At 47.1% G+C, this 20,732-nt stretch overlaps 1 protein-coding gene and 1 pseudogene across 1 annotated transcript; one reads left to right on the top strand and one right to left on the bottom strand.

The window, feature by feature from the left end:
* Nucleotides 1-276: 276 nt before the first annotated feature.
* LOC123114980 (G-type lectin S-receptor-like serine/threonine-protein kinase B120) lies at nucleotides 277-12,370 on the top strand (annotated as a pseudogene).
* Nucleotides 12,371-12,552: 182 nt separating this feature from the next.
* Nucleotides 12,553-13,668, bottom strand: LOC123113017 (chlorophyll a-b binding protein of LHCII type 1). The gene has a single exon (XM_044534121.1). The coding sequence runs from the start codon at nucleotides 13,583-13,585 to the stop codon at nucleotides 12,788-12,790; it is 798 nt and encodes a 265-aa protein (XP_044390056.1). The 5' UTR covers nucleotides 13,586-13,668; the 3' UTR covers nucleotides 12,553-12,787.
* Nucleotides 13,669-20,732: the final 7,064 nt, after the last annotated feature.

The following is a 20,732-nucleotide window of genomic DNA, read 5'->3' as shown; positions in this document are numbered from 1 at the left end:
ATTGACCAATCAAGATTAACCATCCTGTAAAAGCCTGTAAATCGTTTGTACGTGTAGCATTGCCGCTTGCGTGTACGTAACGCGCACACACTAGAGACGAGACTGAAACTAGTCAGTACGTATGACTCCACAAAGTCGTGTCCTCGTGTGGTGGCTGCATCGCCTTGCAGAGCCAAGAGCAAGAACGTAAGGTTCATGCACTGCCCTGACGAAGTCGAAATGTCGCCAAACAAGAGTAAAGAGGTAATGTGGCTGCACGCACCTTGAATTTGATCCATGGACCTGTCACGTTCTGTTGCCGTCCTCATCGCCGTCGCCGCCGTCTGCCTCCCGTGCATTTCGGCCGAGGACCAGCTGGCCGTCGGGGACAAGCTACAGTCCGGGGAGATCATCGTGTCCTACAGCGGCGCCTTCGCCCTGGGCTTCTTCTCCCCGGACGACTCAGCCGCGACACGGTTGTACCTTGGCTATGGTACCGTAGCATCCCCGGGCCTCGCACCGTAGTCTGGGTGGCCAACCGGGACGCCCCGGCCGCCGGCGCTCCGACGCTCACGCTGGCCAACGACTCCAGCCTCGTCCCGTCCGACCCCAACGGCCGCGTGCTCTGGAACACGACCGGCGTGGGCAGCTCGTCCTTGCAGACGGCGCCAGCCGAGCTCGGGAACGACGGCAACTTGCTCATCCAGCTGCCGGACGGCACGGTGGTGTGGCAGAGCTTCGACCACCCGACGGACACGTTCCTGCCGAGGATGGAGGTGCGGCTGAGCCACACGGGCATGGCTGGCTGGCTCGTGTCCTGGAGATCTCCACGCGACCCGGCGCCGGGGCCCTTCTCCTACGGCCTGGACCCCGGCTCGTCGCTGCAGCTGCTCATGTGGAACGGCACGCGCCCCTACGTACTGGCGCAATCCCGTCTGGACGGGGCACAACGTCTCCACCAACTACATCAGCGCCGGCACGGTCAGCACGGCGGTCGTGGCCTCCGAGGAGGAGGTCGCCATCACCTTCACTGTGCCCGTCGGCGCGGCGCCCATGCGGTACGTGCTGACCAGCTCTGGCAGATTTTTTGTCGAAAGAGACCATCTGCTCAACAGAATTGCCAAACAGACCCCATCCGGATGAAAGTGACAGAAAAGACCCCCTAAACCGTGGCGGCAGGTGTGCCGGGCGACGCGTGGCACCTGCCGTCACGGTGCGAGGCGGCAAGCCGGTGATTACAGGAATCGACGCGAGCAACGGAACAGGATGGCAGTGTGGGGCCCAGCCGCCTCTGGTGGTGGCGGCAGCACTGTAGCAGCGGGCCGCGCCGCCTGGAGGGCTGGCGGCAGGCCTGTGCGCTGCGCGCTGCCTCGGTTGGGAGACGACTTCCAGGCTTGCATCCCGTCTCCCACACTTGCATCAATCAAGGCAGCTCATCAATCAAACAGACGTTAGCATCATCATCTGAATTCGACAGTGATCTATCATTTCCATCTAATGTACCTAATGTACCCCTGACCCCTGTAGCTATGCTACGCACAACCGAACGCGATATTTGGTGCGCATGCACTTGGCGAGCACTCTGCACTCGGGAGAGCCGACGAGACGAAACCTTGGAAAAAGATGAGCGTCGGTCAGTCGGCTTGCATCCCGTCTCCCAGCAACGCCGTGGGCGCACGCAACTCAAGTTCTGTTCAGACTTTCCGATAGCTACTCTCCAACCACAACGCAGCGCACAGGCCTGCCGCCAGCCTTCCAGGCGGCCGGGCCCGCCGCTACAGTATTGCCGCCACCACCTGAGCGGCTGGGCCCCACACTGCCATCCCGTTTCGTTGTTCGCGCCGATTCCCGTAATCACCGGCCTGGTGCCTGGCACCGTGCCGCCTCCCACCATGGCGGCAGGTGCCACACGTCGCCCGGCGCGCCTGCCACCACGGCTCAGAGAGTCTTTTTTGTTATTTTTGTTTAGAGGGGATCTTTTTTGGTAATTCTATTGGGCAAATGGTCTCTTTCGACAAAAAATCGGCTCCGGCAGCTTCCAGCTTCTCAGCTGGAACGGCACCACGTCGGCCTGGGACACGCTCCAGTCGTGGCCGTCGAGCGGGTGCAGCAGCTATGGGCGCTGCGGCGCGTACGGGTACTGCGACGTCATGGCGGCGCCGGCGGCGTGCAGGTGCCTCGATGGGTTCGAGCCAGCAAGTGCGGCGGAGTGGAGCTCCGGCAGGTTCGAGCAGGTGTGCCGGCGGAATCAGGCACTGCCGGCATGCGGCAGCGACGGGGAGGGTTTTGTGTCGATGCCGAGCATGACGGTGCCGGACAAGTTCATGCTCGGCGCCGGCAACCGGAGCGCGGAGGATTGCGCGGCGAGGTGCGCAGCCAACTGCTCGTGTGTGGCCTACGCGTACGCGGGCGAACTGGGCCGGTGCCTGGTGTGGGCAGAGGAGCTCGTCGACGCACAGATGATCGGCGCGGCCGGCGAGCTCTACCTCCGCCTCCCCGTGCCCATTGCTGCTACTTCCACAGGTACAACAGAAACATATGCATTTTCCCCATCGAACTTTCTCGAAATTCTGTCGAATCTTTACCGAATTCAGACCACAAAATGTGTTTTTTCATCAAACTTTTTCCCTGCATTTCAATGTGCAGGTAGAAATGCAGTCAAGATAGCACTGCCGTTGTTGGCAGCTGCCCTGCTGCTCTCATGCATTTGCTTCCTATGGTTCCGTAGATTCAGAGGTACATTCATTTTTTTTCCCTTCTCTTTCTTACATCAAAACATGTCATGCTCGATCATTCTTACACAAAATGCTCACAACGCCTATTCCACAGGCAAGGGAACTAATTTCACCGAGAGCCAAAATAAGCTGGTGCCCGGGACCGGGACCACAAACACATCTAGCGAAATCGGAGAAGTAGATCACAGTGGTGACCTTGAGTTCCCCTCCATACGGTTCGCCGATATCGTCGCCGCCACGGACAACTTCTCCAAGACATTGATGATCGGACGAGGAGGTTTCGGCAAGGTTTACAAGGTATACTCATAGTATTGAAGAGTGAGCTATGCTAAACATCAGCATTCCTTCGAATTAGCTATAGTGACACAATAGCGGGGCACTAGCCGAAAATTCCTTTTTGGATCTTGTGCTCCAAGAACCTGGACTTTAAAAAATAAGCATAACTTCCTCCGTCCCAAAATAGTGACTCCATTTTATACTAACTTTAACACGAAGTTAGTACAAAATTGAGCAAAGTTACACTAGTAAAAAAGAGGGCTTTGGTCCAGGTCAGGTTAGCCCATTAGTCTTGGTTCAGTCCAGAACCGGGACCCATGAGGGCATTGATAAGGTTCGTGAGCCCAGGGGGGCGGCCGGGCCACGTGGGCCATTTGTCCCGGTTCGTCTGGACCTTTTAGTCCTGGTTGGTGCCACGAACCGGGAATAAAGGATGCGATGCCCATTAGTATCGGTTCGTGGCACCAACCGATACTAAAGGTTACACCTTTAGTACCGGTTCGAGCCACCAACCGGTACTAATGGGGTTTGAGGCATTAGTACCGGTTCATGGCACGAACCGATACTAAAGGTCCCATTTTAAAACTCTACCCCCCACCCCCCACCCCCCATCGCCTTTTCAGTTTTAAAAAAATAAAATAAAATGATGAAAATGTCAAAAATAAAAGAAAATAAGTTTCCCATGTCATATGTGGTCTAGTTGTTGGGAAAATTTGCAAATGTGAATTTCGACTTTATTTGCAAAATCTCTCTGGAATTTGTAAAATGGGCATAACTTTTGTATACTAACTCGGATGAAAAAGTTTTTTATATGAAAAATCATCTATTCGAAAAGTTACATCCAAATTTAACCGGGGAAACCCCGTTAAACATTTTCAAAATCCTCAAAAACCTAACAGAAAAAAGTTACGGGGCTTTTAAGATCTGGAGGCAAAAAAATTCAAAAATATTTCAAACTTACTAGTGGCACACCGTAACAGAAAAAATATTAGTTTCGAATTTTTTTTGGGGAATTGTTTTTCAAAATATGATACGTAATATGAAAAAGAAAAAAATAGTTATGCTCAAATTTCAGTTTTTTTTAATCTTTGTTAAATCTGGTCAAACTATGGTCAAACTACTTATTCAAGAAGTATTAGTGTTACTAAATAATTATTCAAGAATATTGGTGTTACTAAATAATTATTTTAGTTTTTTTGAATTTTGGTCAAATCTGGTCAAACTGTGGTCAAACTAATTATTCAAGAAATATTAATGTTATTTTTTAGAACAATAGTTTCAAACTCAAACAGTGAAATGTGTGACTTCATGCTCAAGCTAAATTCCTGAAGTTAATAGGATTGATATCTTACTATTGTCAGGAAAACAACAAGTGCAGACTTGAAAATGAGGGAGAATAGAACTGTGACGCCCGGATAATTAAGCTACAGTAACCCTCCACTAATGATGCCACGTCACCTCGATTACTGTTGCTAATCTCGCGTTAGTTCGAAACCGATTTGAATTCAAATCCAAAATCAAGCAAACAATAAAAAATGTTCAAATATCAAAACAAAAATGTTCGGTGGGTGCCAAATAATGCATAGGTAATTATGGTGAAGTGAACACATTTTTAGAAAATGCCTAAATATTTTAAAATGAAATAAAACAGAAAAGAAAATAAATAAAAAAGAAAAAGTGAAAATAAGACAAAAGGAAAAGAAACCCCCGCCCCTCTCTTGGACCAGACGACCCAGCTCACAACCGGCCGGCCCATCCAGCCGGCCTGGCCCACCTCGCTCGGTCGCTCCCTCCCCTTCCCTGTTCCCCCGACCAGGGTCGAAACAGGGCGCGTCCCCGCCGCACCCCCTCGCCGGCGACGGGAGAGGATAAGGCCGCCACGCCCCCCCCGCCTCCTCGATCCCGCCTCCCACTCGCCCCCACTCTCGCCTCGGTTCTTGTGCCTCTCCTCCCCCAGATCAACCCCTCTCCTCTCCCTCTGCTTCGTTTTGGAGAGGAGACCGACGCGCTCGCCGCCGTTCCCTGTCATCACCACGGCCACCGCCATCGCCTCGACTCGCCGTGATGCCGTAGCAATCCTCCTTCGTCCTCCTCGTCCACTGGAGGCCTCGGCTGGAGCTGGGGAGCCCCGAATCACCGGATCCTCTTCGCCCACATCTACGTATGCCGCGTTCTTCTTCATCTCCGGCGCCAGCCTCTGCTGCTACTAATCTGTCACAGGCCTACGTGTGAGCCGCACGGTGAGCCCTCCCGCCTCCTGCTCCTCCCCGTTATCTCCCGCACGCGCTGTAGCTAGCTCGGTGTCGCGCCCGAGAGCTCACCGCCGCAGGTCGCTTCGCCGCCGTGGCCATGGCCTCTGTCGTGCTCGCCTGAGCGCGACATCGAACTCCTGGTGCTCGTAGGAGCCCAATGAGCCCACGCCTGAGCCTCCCCGTGCCTCCTAGCTTACTTTCAATCGACGTCCCGAGCGCGCTGCCGCCAAAGCTTGTCGCCGGCCGTGTTTCCGGCGACCATTTGGTCCAGTGCCACCGCGAAACAACGCGGAATGCCTGTACGGTTCGAACGCAAGTTGTTGCACGCGGTTTGGTGCTTCCTAGCGCGATCCCGATGATGTCCCGAACGCCACCACCGCCTCCACTCACCACCGGTGAAGATTCCGGCCGTTACGGCCCGAGCCACCACCACGGATGGATGCGGCCCAGCCTCACCGTTCGAACGCGCCCAACCGCGGCTGAAATGATGCGCCATAGGCGAATCCCGACGCTCGCTGGCGTTCGGCCGCTGCGCGCGAGCTCGCCGGAGCTACTCCGGCGGCTCCGCTGAGCTGGCACACCGGGGCCCACCCCTGGGTCACTGCTTGTGGGCCTGGGGGCCCCAACTGGCCACGTTGACCGAAGTCAACTACGCTGACGTGGCAGCTACTGCCACTGACATGCGGGCCCCATGCCATAAAACGAATAAAAACAAATAGATAAACTGCTAATTAATTAAATTAATTAATTAAAACCTAATCTCTCACTGACTACTGGACCCCACCTGCTAATTAAACCATTTAGTTAGTTTTAAAACTCTGTTAATGCCCCTGACAATGACATGTGGGTCCCACTGGACCCACCTGTCTGGGTTGACTGGTCAACCGACCAGTTGACCTACTGACATCACTCTGATGTCATGCTTGCGTCATCAAACACTGTTCTGGATAATGTTGGCTTTAGATAAATAATTAAAAATCAGAAAAAGATTTAAGTCTTTAGAAAATCATATCTTTTAACCGTAACTCGGATGAAAATACTTTCTACATGAAAGTTGCTCAGAACGATGAGACGAATCCGGATTCGCAGCCCGTTCGTCCGCCACACTTCCCTAGCATAGCGAACACGCAACTTCCCCCCCGGTTCATCTGTTCGAAAACGCGAAACACCGGGAATACTTTCCCGGATGTTTTCCCCCTTCGTTGGTATCACCACTACCGCGATTCGGCACACCTAGCATCGTTACTTGTCATGTCATGCATTGATATGCATCTGTTTGCATTGTACTCATTGTTTCTTCCCCCTCTTCTCTCTGGTAGACACCAAGACCGACGCTGCTGCTGCCCAGTTCGAATACGGAGTTGACGACCCCTCCTACTTGCCAGAGCAACCAGGCAAGCCCCCCCCCCCTTGATCACCAGATATCGCCTATTCTTCTCTATACTGCTTGCATTAGAGTAGTGTAGCATGTTACTGTTCGGTTACTCCTATTCTGTTGCATATCCTGTCATTGTTTCTACAGTCATTGATACCTTACCCGCAATCCTAAATGCTTAGTATAGGATGCTAGTTATCATCATTGGCCCTACATTCTTGTCAGTCTGCCTTGCAATAGTATTGGGCCGTGATCACTCGGGAGGTGATCACGGGTATATACTATACTTATATACATACTATACAGATGGTGACTAAAGTCGGGTCGGCTCGTTGAGTACCCGCGAGTGATTCACGGATTGGGGGCTGAAAGGACCTTTGTCCCGACGGCCCTCTGTGTGGATCTTTGTGGCGGAGCGACAGGGCAGGTTGAGACCACCCAGGTGAGAGGTGGGCCTGGCCCTGGTCGGCATTCGCGGTTGCTTCATGATAACACGCTTAACGAGATCTTGGTATTTGATCTGAGTCTGGCCATTGGCCTATACGCACTAACCAACTACACGGGAAAGATATGGGCTCTCGACGTCGTGGTATCAGCTGAAGCCTTCGTGACGTCAGTGACTGAGTGGCGTGCGCCGGATTGGAACGTAAGCCTGCTCTTGTATTAAGGGGGCTAGTTCTGCTTCCGGCCGCCCTCGCAACGTGCAGGTGTGCAATGGGCGATGGGCCCAGACCCCTGCGCGCATAGGATTTAGACCGGCGTGCCGACCTCTCTGTTGTGCCTAGGTGGGGCTACGATGTGTTGATCTTTCGAGGCCGGGCATGACACAGGAAAGTGTGTCCGGCCAAATGGGATCGAGCGTGTTGGGTTATGTGGTGCACCCCTGCAGGGAAGATAATCTATTCGAATAGCCGTGTCCCTCGGTAAAAGGACGACCCAAAGTTGTACCTTAACCTTATGACAACTAGAACAGGATACTTAATAAAACACACCCAGACAAGTTCCACAGAAAACCCGGTGATCGCTCTTCCACAGGGTGACGAGGGGAGGATCGCCGGATAGGATTATGCTATGCGATGCTACTTGGAGGACTTCACTCTACTCTCTTCTACATGCTGCAAGACGGAGGCTGCCAGAAGCGTAGTCTTCGATAGGACTAGCTATCCCCCCTCTTATTCTGGCATTCTGCTGTTCAGTCCACTCATATTGCCTCCTTACACATATACCCATGCATATGTAGTGTAGCTCCTTGCTTGCGAGTACTTTGAATGAGTACTCACGGTTGCTTTGCTCCCTCTTTTCCCCTATTTTTCTCTTCTTCTCGGATGCCGCAACCAGACGTTGGAGCCCAGGATCCAGACGCCACCGTCGACGATGACTACTACTCTGGAGGTGCCTACTGCTACGTGCAGGCCGCTGACGACGACCAGGAATAGTTTAGGAGGATCCCAGACAGGAGGCCTGCGCCTCTTTCGATCTGTATCCAGTTTGTGCTAGCCATCTTATGGCAACTTGTTTAACTTATGTCTGTATTCAGATATTGTTGCTTCCGCTGACTCGTCTATGATCGAGCACTTGTATTCGAGCCCTCGAGGCCCCTGGCTTGTATTATGATGCTTGTATGACTTATTCTATTTGTAGAGTTGTGTTGTGATATATTCCCGTGAGTCCCTGATCTTGATCGTACACGTTTGCGTGTATGATTAGTGTACGATTGAATCGGGGGCGTCACAAGAACCCGAAAGTTAAGCGTGCTCAGGCTGGAGTAGTGAGAGGATGGGTGACCGTCCGGGAAGTTAGATGATGAGGGGTGATTAGAGGTTAAATTGAGCAGTGATGAGGGGTGATTAGAGATGAGAGGTTAAAATATTTCTGAAATTTGAAAATCCAAAAGAAATATTCCAAAAAAAAAATTCAATTTTTTTTAAAAAATCATAAAATTTCCTTTAGTACCGGTTGATGTTACCAACCGGGACTAAAGATGGACCTCCAGGCAGCGGTCACGTGGAGAGCCTTTAGTCCCGGTTCGTGTAAGAACCGGGACTAAAGGGGGAGGCTTTAGTAACGACCCTTTAGTCCCAGGTTCCAGAACCGGGACTAAAGGCCCTTATGAACCGGGACTAAAAGCCCTTTTTCTACTAGTGTTAGTATAAAATTGAGTCGCTAATTTGAGACCCAGAGATTATTTAGGTTTAAAAATCTGAAAATTTTACACATGAACATAGTATTGTATACCGCATTTCTATAAAATTTCACAATAAGATATATTTTGATGTGAGCTACGTGAAAAAGACAAAATCATATATTTCTAGCACATGTATTCTCTCCATTCCAAGTAAGTGTTGTGGCTTTGAACTGAAGCCATGGCACTTATTTTGGAACAGAGTCTGTATTTATTATAAAAGTCCATGATTTTTCTTAGCCCAAAACAAAATTTATCTCATGATAAGAATTTACAGGAACTTAGTATATAAATATCAATGCACATGTGTGTTTACTTTCAGAATGTTTTAAACTTAAAATCTCATTTCTTTTTTAAACCTAGCTTCATGGAGCTTGGGAGCAAGAAATCCCCTCCAGGCTATTGCCAATTACTAGAAGGGTAGGACGCACTTTGCTCCAGCGTTGATATTGTCGGGTTTTCATAAAATTTTACTTCATCTGTTTCAAAATATAAGGTGTATTAGTTTTTAGAAAAGTCAAACCTCTTTAAGTTCGACCAAATTTATAGAGAAATATATCAATATTCATAATATCAAATCGGTATCATTAAATTCATCATGAAGAAAATTTTCCTGTTTTATTTATTTAGTATTGTGAATGTCGATATTTTTGGCTTTGAACTCGATCAAAGTTAAAGAAATTTAAATTTTAAAAAAATACGTATTATATTTAGTATTTGGTTTTGTGAATGGGGGAGATGATGGAGTGTTTTTTTTATTTATAACATAGTTTTTTGATGGACCTTTCGCGATGTGATTCTATATTATCTGCTAATCTATTCGTACCTATGTGGGGAATTTTTTTTGGCGTCAGCGGTTGCATATTCTATATTGGAGCTACATTAGCACATATTGGTGCTTCTTTTTTTTCTAGGTGGTGAGAGGGGTGTGCAGAATTGATATATTTTTATAGACTGGTTGCTGCTGATTGATTTGAAAAAAAACATCATTGACTTGGTCAAAATCATGAATCAAATCTAAAATTAAATACCTCAATCGAATGAAAAAACTCCAAAACTAAGGATCGTAGTGAATTAAAAGAATTGAATGAGAGAAGTCCTTAACAAATTGTTGACCGATCAAAATAGGAGATCCAATTCCTAATTGAAGACCTGAATGATTGTGAAACATTAAAATTAGGCAGCATAGTGAACCAAAAGAATTGAATGGGATGTTGACCCGGTCAAAATCGAATGATCGAATTCTAAATTAGAGATCTTAATTGATTGTGAGGCCTTAAAAATTATGAAGCATAGTGTATTTACTAGAAGGGTTTGGCGCGCTTTGCTGCGCCATTAGTGTTGTTGGGATTTCATAAAAACAATAGTACCTATGTTTCAAAATATGAGGTGTATTAGTTTTTTGAAAAGTCAAATCTCTTTAAGTTTGGCCAGATTTATAAGGAAGTATGTCAATATTCATAATATCAAATAGGCTTCATTAGATTCATCATGAAATTTATTTTCATATTTTATTTATTTAGTATTGTGAATGACAAAATTTTGGCTCTGAACTTGGTTATAGTTAAATAAATTTGACTTTTCAAAAAACAGGTACACCTTATATTTATATTGTCGTGTTTTGGTGTGCGTTTCATGGTGTGATTCTGTGTTATCTGCTAATTTACCCATACTTATGTGAGGAAATGTTCTGTGATGGTGTTTGCATGTACTTGGTGCTACAATATCACATGTTAACGCTTATTTTTTTTCTAGGTGGTGAGATGATGTGTGGGATTGATTTATTTTTATTGGCCGGGTGTTCCCGATTGATTTAAAAAATCATTTTCCTGTCAAAATCATGAATGAAATCTAGAATTAAATACCTCAATATAATGAAAAGTTCTAAAATTAAGGAGCATAGTGAATTTAAAAAAAAAAGAATGAGAGAGCTTTTTAAGAAATTGTTGAGTCGATCAAAAATTGAATGACCCAATTCCAAATTTGGGACCTCAATTGATTATAATACCTTAAAAATTAGGGAGAATGGTGTATTTTTAGATAAATTTAAAACTTTGGATATACTCCTTCCATCCCGAATTACTACTATGTCAAGTAATTCAGGAAGGCCGGAGTACTTACTAACACCTAAATCTCCTGCACAAAACTCAGTTGCCAAACTACATAAATCCATGATCTTGTTTCTGTTTACTATTGGAAAGGCAACACTAGACGGTGGTCAGGTGGTCGCCTTGAAGAGGCTGAGCAAGGACTCAGATCAGGGAGCAGAGGAGTTCTAGAACGAGGAGACTCTGATGGCCAAGCTGCAGCACCGGAACCTGGTCTGCCATCTCGGCTGCTGCACCGAGGGGGCCGAGAAGCTGCTCATCTACGAGTACCTGCCAAACAAGGGCCTCGACGCCATCCTCTTCGGTACATATATTGTTCAGTCTTCAGAGCTCAAATCATCACAACTGAAGTTACTGAATTTGATTTTGTTGAAGTTTTATAGGAGAACAATGGTTTGTTATTATTTTTGCTGCAGATAATGGGAGGAAATGGGTGCTGGACTGGCCGACGCGGCTGGGGATCATCAAGGGGGTGGCTAGGGGCCGGGCTGCTCTATCTTCACCAGGACTCAAGGCTGACGGTGATACACAGGGACCTCAAGGCCAGCAACGTGCTGCTGGACGCCGAGATGTGTCCCAAGATCGCCGACTTCGGCATGGCAAAGATCTTCGGCGACAACCAGGTCAAAGCCAACACCAAGAGTGTCGTCGGGACATAGTGAGTAATTTGAACACTTTACTGAATTTACAGAGAGAAGAAGAGAATTTTGTCTGTAGTTGGTATGGTAGTTAGCATTTGACAACAAAAATGTGACACCTCTTCAAACAAAAATATATATTTGTATGGACAGTGGCTACATTGCTCCCGAGTACTTGACGGAGGGCGTGTTCTCCATCAAGTCCGACGTGTACAGCTTCCGCGTGCTGCTGCTGGAGATCGTGAGCGGCATTAGGATAAGCACAACCTATGCCATCATGGAGTTTCCTAGCCTGATAGTCTATGTAAGCACTATGTCCCAACGACGGATAGAGAGCTGTCATGATTTGATTGTTTCACATGGCTGATTTGATTGTTTCATGTAGGCATGATTTGATTTGATTGTTTCATGTAGGCATGGCACCTGTGGAGGGAAGGGAAGGCAGGCAAGCTGGTGGATCCCTCCATGGCAGAGAGGTGTCCAAAGGATGAGGCATTGCTGTGCATCCACGTCGGGCTCCTGTGCGTCCAAGACGACCCGAGCAGGAGGCCGCTCATGTCGTCCGTCGTGTCCATCTTGGAGAATGGAAGCGCGCCAGTGGTGGCATCAGCGTCTCTTCCGGCGCCGAACCAGCCAGGGTACCTGGGTATGATGGAAGAGAAGATCCAGAGGACCGATCTCGAGAACAGCAGGAATACCATTGCCATGACCGTTCTGCAAGGCCGGTAGCACAGTAGTAACTGCAACTTTCTTCTTCAGAAGGAAGTTGCACTAGTCCTAGCTTTCCATTTTACTTCTTTTTTTTTACCGTAGGAAACCCTAGATTTGCAGAGTATTTGTTATATGTACAAATGGAATTGTATTTACAGGATTGTTGAGTCGATCAGTCTTGAAATGGATGATCTGAATGCCTTTATGAATTTGAATACTTTAGCTGGTTGGACTTCCAGAAAAATATTCGGAGAACTTCTGTATTTGACATTCAGAAGTTCAGAGAAACCAAGAAGTTAAGCAGAAGAACAGAGATGCCTTGATTAATCTGAGAAAATAGCCAGATATTACACAAACACCATCTTAGTGTACACACACCAACTCCTCATCTCGACTCGCCCTCACATGCAACATCTATCAGTCCGGACTACTCAATCTCACAACGGGAAGAAGCAGAGATCGACGACGACACACATGCAGCAGCATCCATCAGCCATGAAGTTGTCGGCCTAGAGGTTGAGCTGACCGCGCTCACTTGCCGGGGACGAAGTTGGTGGCGAAGGCCCAGGCGTTGTTGTTGACGGGGTCGGCGAGGTGGTCGGCGAGGTTCTCCAGGGGCCCCTTGCCGGTGACGATGGCCTGCACGAAGAAGCCGAACATGGAGAACATGGCGAGGCGGCCGTTCTTGATCTCCTTCACCTTGAGCTCCGCGAACGCCTCGGGGTCCTCGGCGAGGCCCAGGGGGTCGAAGCTGCCGCCGGGGTAGAGCGGGTCCACGATCTCGCCGAGCGGGCCGCCGGCGACGCGGTAGCCCTCCACGGCGCCCATGAGCACCACCTGGCAGGCCCAGATGGCGAGGATGCTCTGCGCGTGCACCAGGCTGGGGTTGCCGAGGTAGTCGAGGCCGCCCTCGCTGAAGATCTGGGAGCCGGCCTTGAACCACACGGCCTCGCCGAACTTGACGCCGTTGCGGGCGAGCAGCTCCGGGAAGACGCAGCCGAGCGCGCCGAGCATGGCCCAGCGGCAGTGGATCACCTCCAGCTCCCGGTTCTTGGCGAAGGTCTCGGGGTCGGCGGAGAGGCCCGCGGTGTCCCAGCCGTAGTCGCCGGGGAACTCGCCGGTGAGGTAGCTCGGGGGGTCGCCGGAGAGCGGGCCGAGGTAGAGCACGCGGTCGGAGCCGTACCACGGGCTGCTGGACGCCGCCACCTTGGGCTTGCCCGCCGTCTTGCGCATGGTGATGCGGCCCTCGCCGAAGGGCGCCGCCCTGGAGGCCTTCACCGGGGTGCCCGCCATCGCCGGGGAGGAGAGCGCCATGGTCGCGCCCGCCATTGCGTGCTACTCGCTAGCTTTGCTTCGGGTGAGCTGAGGCTGGCAGTGGGAGGCGCTGGTGGTCGTTGGTGCTGTGGAGTGAAGCGGGAGCGCGCGGCGTTTAAATAGGAGGCGGGCGCGATCGGGTCCTTATCCCGGGGAATCTTATGCCGAGTCGCCATTGGCGCGCGGGGCGCGAGGCGGGCGGATGGGGTGGCTGAGGTGGCCGCGCGCTGGCCACGGGAGTGGTGAAGCCTGGGATTTTTGCCGAGTTCGGGTGGATTCCGCGCGGTGGAGATGAGCCGCGAGGGCGACGGGGTGGGTCGCGGCCGCAGCCCACATGGCCGCGTGTGGGGTGGCTCGCCGATGTGGCCGCGCGCTGGCCAGGCGATCTCCTGCTCACCGGGCCGGGCGAGCGGGGACGGACGGTGATGATTTTGGCCGTTGCGCACGGTGCATTCTGGGGCTGCTGATGCCGAGCTGCTGGCCGGAGGACCCCGGGAGATCGATCGTGCCGTTGGCTGCTTCTGCCGGCGACCTGGCCGACATCTACTCGTGTCACGACTCACGAGGTGCACAATCGTAACCGCAATAATCTGATTTCTTGCATCTTATAGTATTTTCTCCGTCCGAAAATACTTGTCGGATCTTATTCACACAAATACATGGTGAAATCAACATATCTGGGCTGGGGATGGCCAATCGCTAACCAGAGTAGTAGGATACGCTGGAATGACCGAAAGATGACTAAATATCACATGTGGGTATTGTGGACAAGTCCGATGTTTCACCATCATTGCCTGAAACGAAATATCAAAAAACATTATTACTTTTTCGTCTAGGACACATTTAGATGTGCTTTAATTATTGCACATTTAAGTGACTGAATCAAGTATAAAGAGGGGAAAAAAGAAAAAGAAAATATTCACACGAATCTCGGCATAAGAGCAGAGACATAGGACTTAGTTGTGCAATACTTATGGCACATCTAGATGTGCTTTAGCAAAACTGTAGTTTATACTAGTCTTTGGGGCAATGCCATCGGCACGTGAGTTTCTACACCCAGGAGCAAATGCTCCTGGTGTGAACAGTAAATTCAAAAAAAATTCAAAACAGGTTCAAAAAAATCTGAATTTTTTTGTGGCATACTTCCATAAATGGTTGTTGTGCATGCAAAATTTCATCGCAAAATCACATTGGTGAAAGGCGTGGTAAAAAAACCGATGCTCTCAAAATGTTACTTACAAAAGCATTTTGGAGCTCTGATTTTTTTTGGCACGACTTCCATCAATGTGATTTCGCGATGAAATTTTGCGTGCACAACAAATTTGCAAAAGTATGTAAAAAAAATTCAGAATTTTTTGAGTTTTTTTTTCTTTTTTTTGATTTTACTATTTACACCAGGAGCATTTGCTCCTGGGTGTAGAAAGGCACTTTCGTTTGTCATGGCTCTTTTAAATCACATGCATACACCTCTTATCACGAGACTGAATAAATTATTCATTGCCAAACCAGAAAGTGCCATTCATGCACATCGAGTATTCATAACTAAAATAGCACCTCACATTAAGATCAATCAACTGCTATGAACCTAAAAACTCAGGTGGTACTACTTCAGTCCTACTATAGACTACAATCCCGTAAGCGAGCAAGACCCAGTCATCTTCAAAACATGAAGAAACCGGGTCATGAAACTGAAAAATGGGGCAGTAGAACCCTCACCTCATAATGGACCTTGTGTTTCTTGTCTCTCATGCGGGTTCTGCAGAATAAGATTGAACAACCAATCAGCAAGAAATCAATCTTAGCTGCACACATAAAAACATTTTTTGGTGGAAGAACCTTGTATGGTGACTATTGTTCTATTTAAGAAATAACATATTTGTAAGAAAGGGAGACATCTTTCTCCAAACAAAAAGGAAAAGGTAAAATATGATCAACACTGCAACAAAATATTATCTCGCATCACATGAAACAGAAGACAACAAAACTGATTTTGCAAAGAACCTGTTTTAAGAAGAAAAGTACATATTAAGGATTTAAGGTGTGCGTACAAAATATGGTAGAAAAGCAGAGTTTGCTTGTAAATGTTAACTTTTGTCTCTTTGAAAAGTTTCAACACTGGAGCTCTCATGTTATATCCCTCGTCAAAAAGTAGTACAAATACAGCTATATTAAATCTCACCGAAAAGGTGCTTCAGTAGTATAGATGTTTAGAAAAGCACATACTACTTTCTCTTCTATTTATTTCTTAACAAAGAGGACAATGCAGAGCAAATAAGCAAAAAAACAAGCACAAACTTGCTCCATTTTCCATGTAAAATAAACTTCATCATCCATGTGGTAAAGGTGTACACCTTTAAAAAATCTAATGAAATCCAATGAGTGGGTGCATAAAAACTGATTTGTGTAATCATTAGAAGTATGCAAGAAATTAAAATGCTCAAAATATGAATATTCTCATACAATATTCTTATACAGAGTTGTGAATTGGCTACACATAGTAACTGGAAATTATATATGATATTCCAGAAAAGAAACCAATGAGCATATATAATTGAAGAATTAGTTGAAGGAAATATGCCCTAGAGGCAATAATAAAGTTATTATTTATTTCCTTATTTCATGATAAATGTTTATTATTCATGCTAGAATTGTATTAACCGGAAACATAATACATGTGTGAATACATAGACAAACATAGTGTCACTAGTATGCCTCTACTTGACTAGCTCGTTTATCAGAGATGGTTATGTTTCCTAGCCATGGACAAAAGAGTTGTCATTTGATTAACGGGATCACATCATTAGGAGAATGATGTGATTGACTTGACCCATTCCGTTAGCTTAGCACTTGATCGTTTAGTATGTTGCTATTGCTTTCTTCATGACTTATACATGTTCCTGTAACTATGAGATTATGCAACTCCCGTTTACCGGAGGAACACTTTGGGTACTACCAAACGTCACAACGTAACTGGGTGATTATAAAGGAGTACTACAGGTGTCTCCGAAGGTACATGTTGAGTTGGCGTATTTCGAGATTAGGTTTTGTCACTCCGATTGTCGGAGAGGTATCTCTGGGCCCTCTCGGTAATGCACATCATTATAAGCCTTGCAAGCAAAGTGACCAATGAGTTGGTTACGGGATGATGCATTACATAACGAGTAAAGAGACTTGTTGGTAACGAGATTGAACTAGGTATTGGATACCGACGATCGAATCTCGGGCAAGTAACATACCGATGACAAAGGGAACAACGTATATTGTTATGCGGTTTGACCGATAAAGATCTTCGTAGAATATGTGGGAGCCAATATGAGCATCCAGGTTCCGCTATTGGTTATTGACCGAGAATAGTTCTAGGTCATGTCTACATTGTTCTCGAACCCGTAGGGTCCGCACGCTTAAGGTTTCGATGACAGTTATATTATGAGTTTATGAGTTTTGATGTACCGAAGGAGTTCGGAGTCCCGGATGAGATCGGGGACATGACGAGGAGTCTCGAAATGGTCGAGACGTAAAGATCGATATATTGGACGACTATATTCGGAGTTCGGAAAGGTTCCGAGTGATTCGGGTACTTTTCGGAGTACCGGAGAGTTACGGGAATTCGCCGGGGAGTATATGGGCCTTATTGGGCCATACGGGAATAGAGGAGAGAGGCCGAAAGGAAGGAGGCGCGCAGCCCCTCTCTAGTCCGAATTGGACAAGGGGTGCGGCCCCCTTTTCCTTCCTCCTCTCCCCCTCTTTCCCCCTTCTCCTACTCCAACAAGGAAGGAGGGAGTCCTACTCCCGGTGGGAGTAGGACTCCCCTTGGCGCGCCCCTACTAGGACGGCCGCCCCCTCCCCCCTTGCTCCTTTATATATGGGGGCAGGGGGGCACCTCTAGACAACAACAATTGATCCTTTGGATCTCTTAGCCGTGTGCGGTGCCCCCCTCCACCATAATCCACCTCGATAATATCGTTGCGGTGCTTAGGCGAAGCCCTGCATCGGTAGTACATCAAGATCGTCACCATGCCGTCGTGCTGACGGAACTCTCCCTCAACACTCGGCTGGATCGGAGTTCGAGGGACGTCATCGAGCTGAACGTGTGCTAGAACTCGGAGGTGCCGTAGTTTCGGTGCTTGATCGGTCGGGCCGTGAAGACGTACGACTACATCAACCGCGTTGTTCTAACGCTTCCGCTTACGGTCTACGAGGGTGCGTGGACTATACTCTCCCCTCTCGTTGCTATATCATCACCATGATCTTGCGTGTGCGTAGGAATTTTTTTGAAATTACTACATTCCCCAATAGTGGCATCCGAGCCTAGGTTTTATGCGTTGATGTTATATGCATGAGTAGAACACAAGTGAGTTGTGGGCGATACAAGTCATACTGCTTACCAGCATGTCATACTTTGGTTCGGCGGTATTGTGAGATGAAGCGGCCCGGACCGACATTACGCGTACGCTTACGCGAGACTGGTTTCACCGTTACGAGCACTTGTGCTTAAAGGTGACTGGCGGGTGTCTATCTCTCTCACTTTAGCTGAATCGAGTGTGGCTACGCCCGGTCCTTGCGAAGGTTAAAACAGCACCAACTTGACGAACTATCGTTGTGGTTTTTTTGATGCGTAGGTAAGAACGGTTCTTGCTAAGCCCGTAGCAGCCACATAAAATTTGCAACAACAAAGTAGAGGACGTCTAACTTGTTTTTGCAAGGCATGTTGTGATGTGATATGGTCAAGACGTGATGCTATATTTTATTGTATGAGATGATCATGTTTTGTAACCAAAGTTATCGGCAACTGGCAGGAGCCATATGGTTGTCGCTTTATTGTATGAAATGCAAACGCCCTGTAATTGCTTTACTTTATCACTAAGCGGTAGCGATAGTCGTAGAAACAATAGATGGCGTAACGACAACGATGCTACGATGGAGATCAAGGTGTCGCGCCGGTGACGATGGTGATCATGACGGTGCTTCGAAGATGGAGATCACAAGCACAAGATGATGATGGCCATATCATATCACTTATATTGATTGCATGTGATGTTTATCCTTTATGCATCTTATCTTGCTTTGATTGACGGTAGCATTTTAAGATGATCTCTCACTAATTATCAAGAAATATTCTCCCTGAGTATGCACCGTTGTGAAAGTTCTTCGTGCTGAGACACCACGTGATGATCGGGTGTGATAGGCTCTACGTTCAAATACAACGGGTGCAAAACAGTTGCACACGCGGAATACTCAGGTTATACTTGACGAGCCTAGCATATACAGATATGGCCTCGGAACACGGAGACCGAAAGGTCGAGCGTGAATCATATAGTAGATATGATCAACATAGCGATGTTCACCATTGAAACTACTCCATCTCACGTGATGATCGGACATGGTTTGGTTGATTTGGATCACGTGATCACTTAGATGACTAGAGAGATGTCTGTCTAAGTGGGAGTTCTTAAGTAATATGATTAATTGAACTTAAATTTATCATGAACTTAGTACCTGATAGTATCTTGCTTGTCAATGTTTGTTGTAGATCAATAGCTCGCGTTGTTGCTTTCATATGTTTATTTTGATATGTTCCTAGAGAAAATTGTGTTGAAAGATGTTAGTAGCAATGATGCGGATTGGATCCGTGATCTGAGGTTTATCCTCATTGCTGCACAGAAGAATTATGTCCTTAATGCACCGCTAGGTGACAGACCTATTGCAGGAGCAGATACAAATGTTATGAACGATTGGCTAGCTCAATATGATGACTACTTGATAGTTTAGTGCACCATGCTTAACGGCTTAGAATCGGGACTTCAAAGACGTTTTTGAACGTCATGGACCATATAAGATGTTCCAGGAGTTGAAGTTAATATTTGAAGCAAATACCCGAGTTGAGAGATATGAAGTCTCCAACAAATTCTATAGCTAAAAGATGGAGGAGAATCGCTCAACTAGTGAGCATGTGCTCAGATTGTTTGGGTACTTCAATCGCTTGAATCAAGTGGGAGTTAATCTTCCAGATAAGATAGTGATTGACAGAGTTCTCTAGTCACCATCACCAAGTTAGTAGAACTTTGTGATGAACTATAGTATGCAAGGGATGACGAAAACAATTCCCGAGCTCTTCGTGATGTTGAAATCGACGAAGGTAGGAATCAAGAAAGAGCATCAAGTGTTGATGGTTGACAAGATCACTAGTTTCAAGAAAAGGGCAAAGGGAAAGAAAGGGGAACTTCAAGTAGAATGACAAGCAAGTTGTCACTTCCACGAAGAAGCCCAAAGTTGGACCAAAGCCTGAAACTGAGTGCTTACACTGCAAAGGAAATGGTCACTGGAAGCGGAAATGCCCTGAATATTTGGTGGATAAGAAGGATGGCAAAGTGAACAAGGGTATATTTGATATACAGATTATTGATGTGTGCCTTACTAGTGTTTGTAGTAGCCCCTGAGTATTTGATACTTGTTCGGTTGCTAAGATTAGTAACTCGAAACAGGAGTTACAGAATAAACAAAGACTAGTTGAAGGGGAAGTGACGATGAGTGTTGGAAGTAGTTCCAAGATTGATATGATCATCATCGCACACTCCCTATACTTTTGGGATTAGTGTTAAACCTAAATAAATGTTATTTGGCGTTTGCGTTAAGCATGAATATGATTTGATCATGTTTATTGCGATACGGTTATTCATTTAAAGTTAGAGAATAAATTGTTATTCTGTTTACATGAATAAGACCTTCAATGGTCATACACCTAATGAAAATAGTTTATTGGATCTCGATCGTAGTGATACACATATTCACAATATTGATACCAAAAGATGCAAAGTTAATAATGATAGTGCAACTTATTTGTGGCACTGCCGTTTGGGTCATATCGGTGTAAAGCGCATGAAAAAACTCCATAAAGATGGATTTTCGGAATCACTTGGTTATGAATCATTTGATGCTTGCGAACCGTGCCTTTTGGGCAAGATGACTAAAACTCCGTTCTCCAGAACAATGGAACAAGCTACTGACTTATTGGAAATAATACATACCGATGTATACGATCCAATGAGTGTTGATGCTCGTGGCAAGTATCGTTATTTTCTGACCTTCACAAGATGATTTGAGTAGATATGGGTATATCTACTTGATGAAACATAAGTCTGAAATAGTTGAAAGGTTCAAAGAA

The sequence above is a fragment of the Triticum aestivum genome, chromosome 5B (assembly GCF_018294505.1).
Source record: "Triticum aestivum cultivar Chinese Spring chromosome 5B, IWGSC CS RefSeq v2.1, whole genome shotgun sequence".
Taxonomy (NCBI): Eukaryota; Viridiplantae; Streptophyta; class Magnoliopsida; order Poales; family Poaceae; genus Triticum; species Triticum aestivum.
This window is presented reverse-complemented; position numbering and strand designations above follow the sequence as displayed.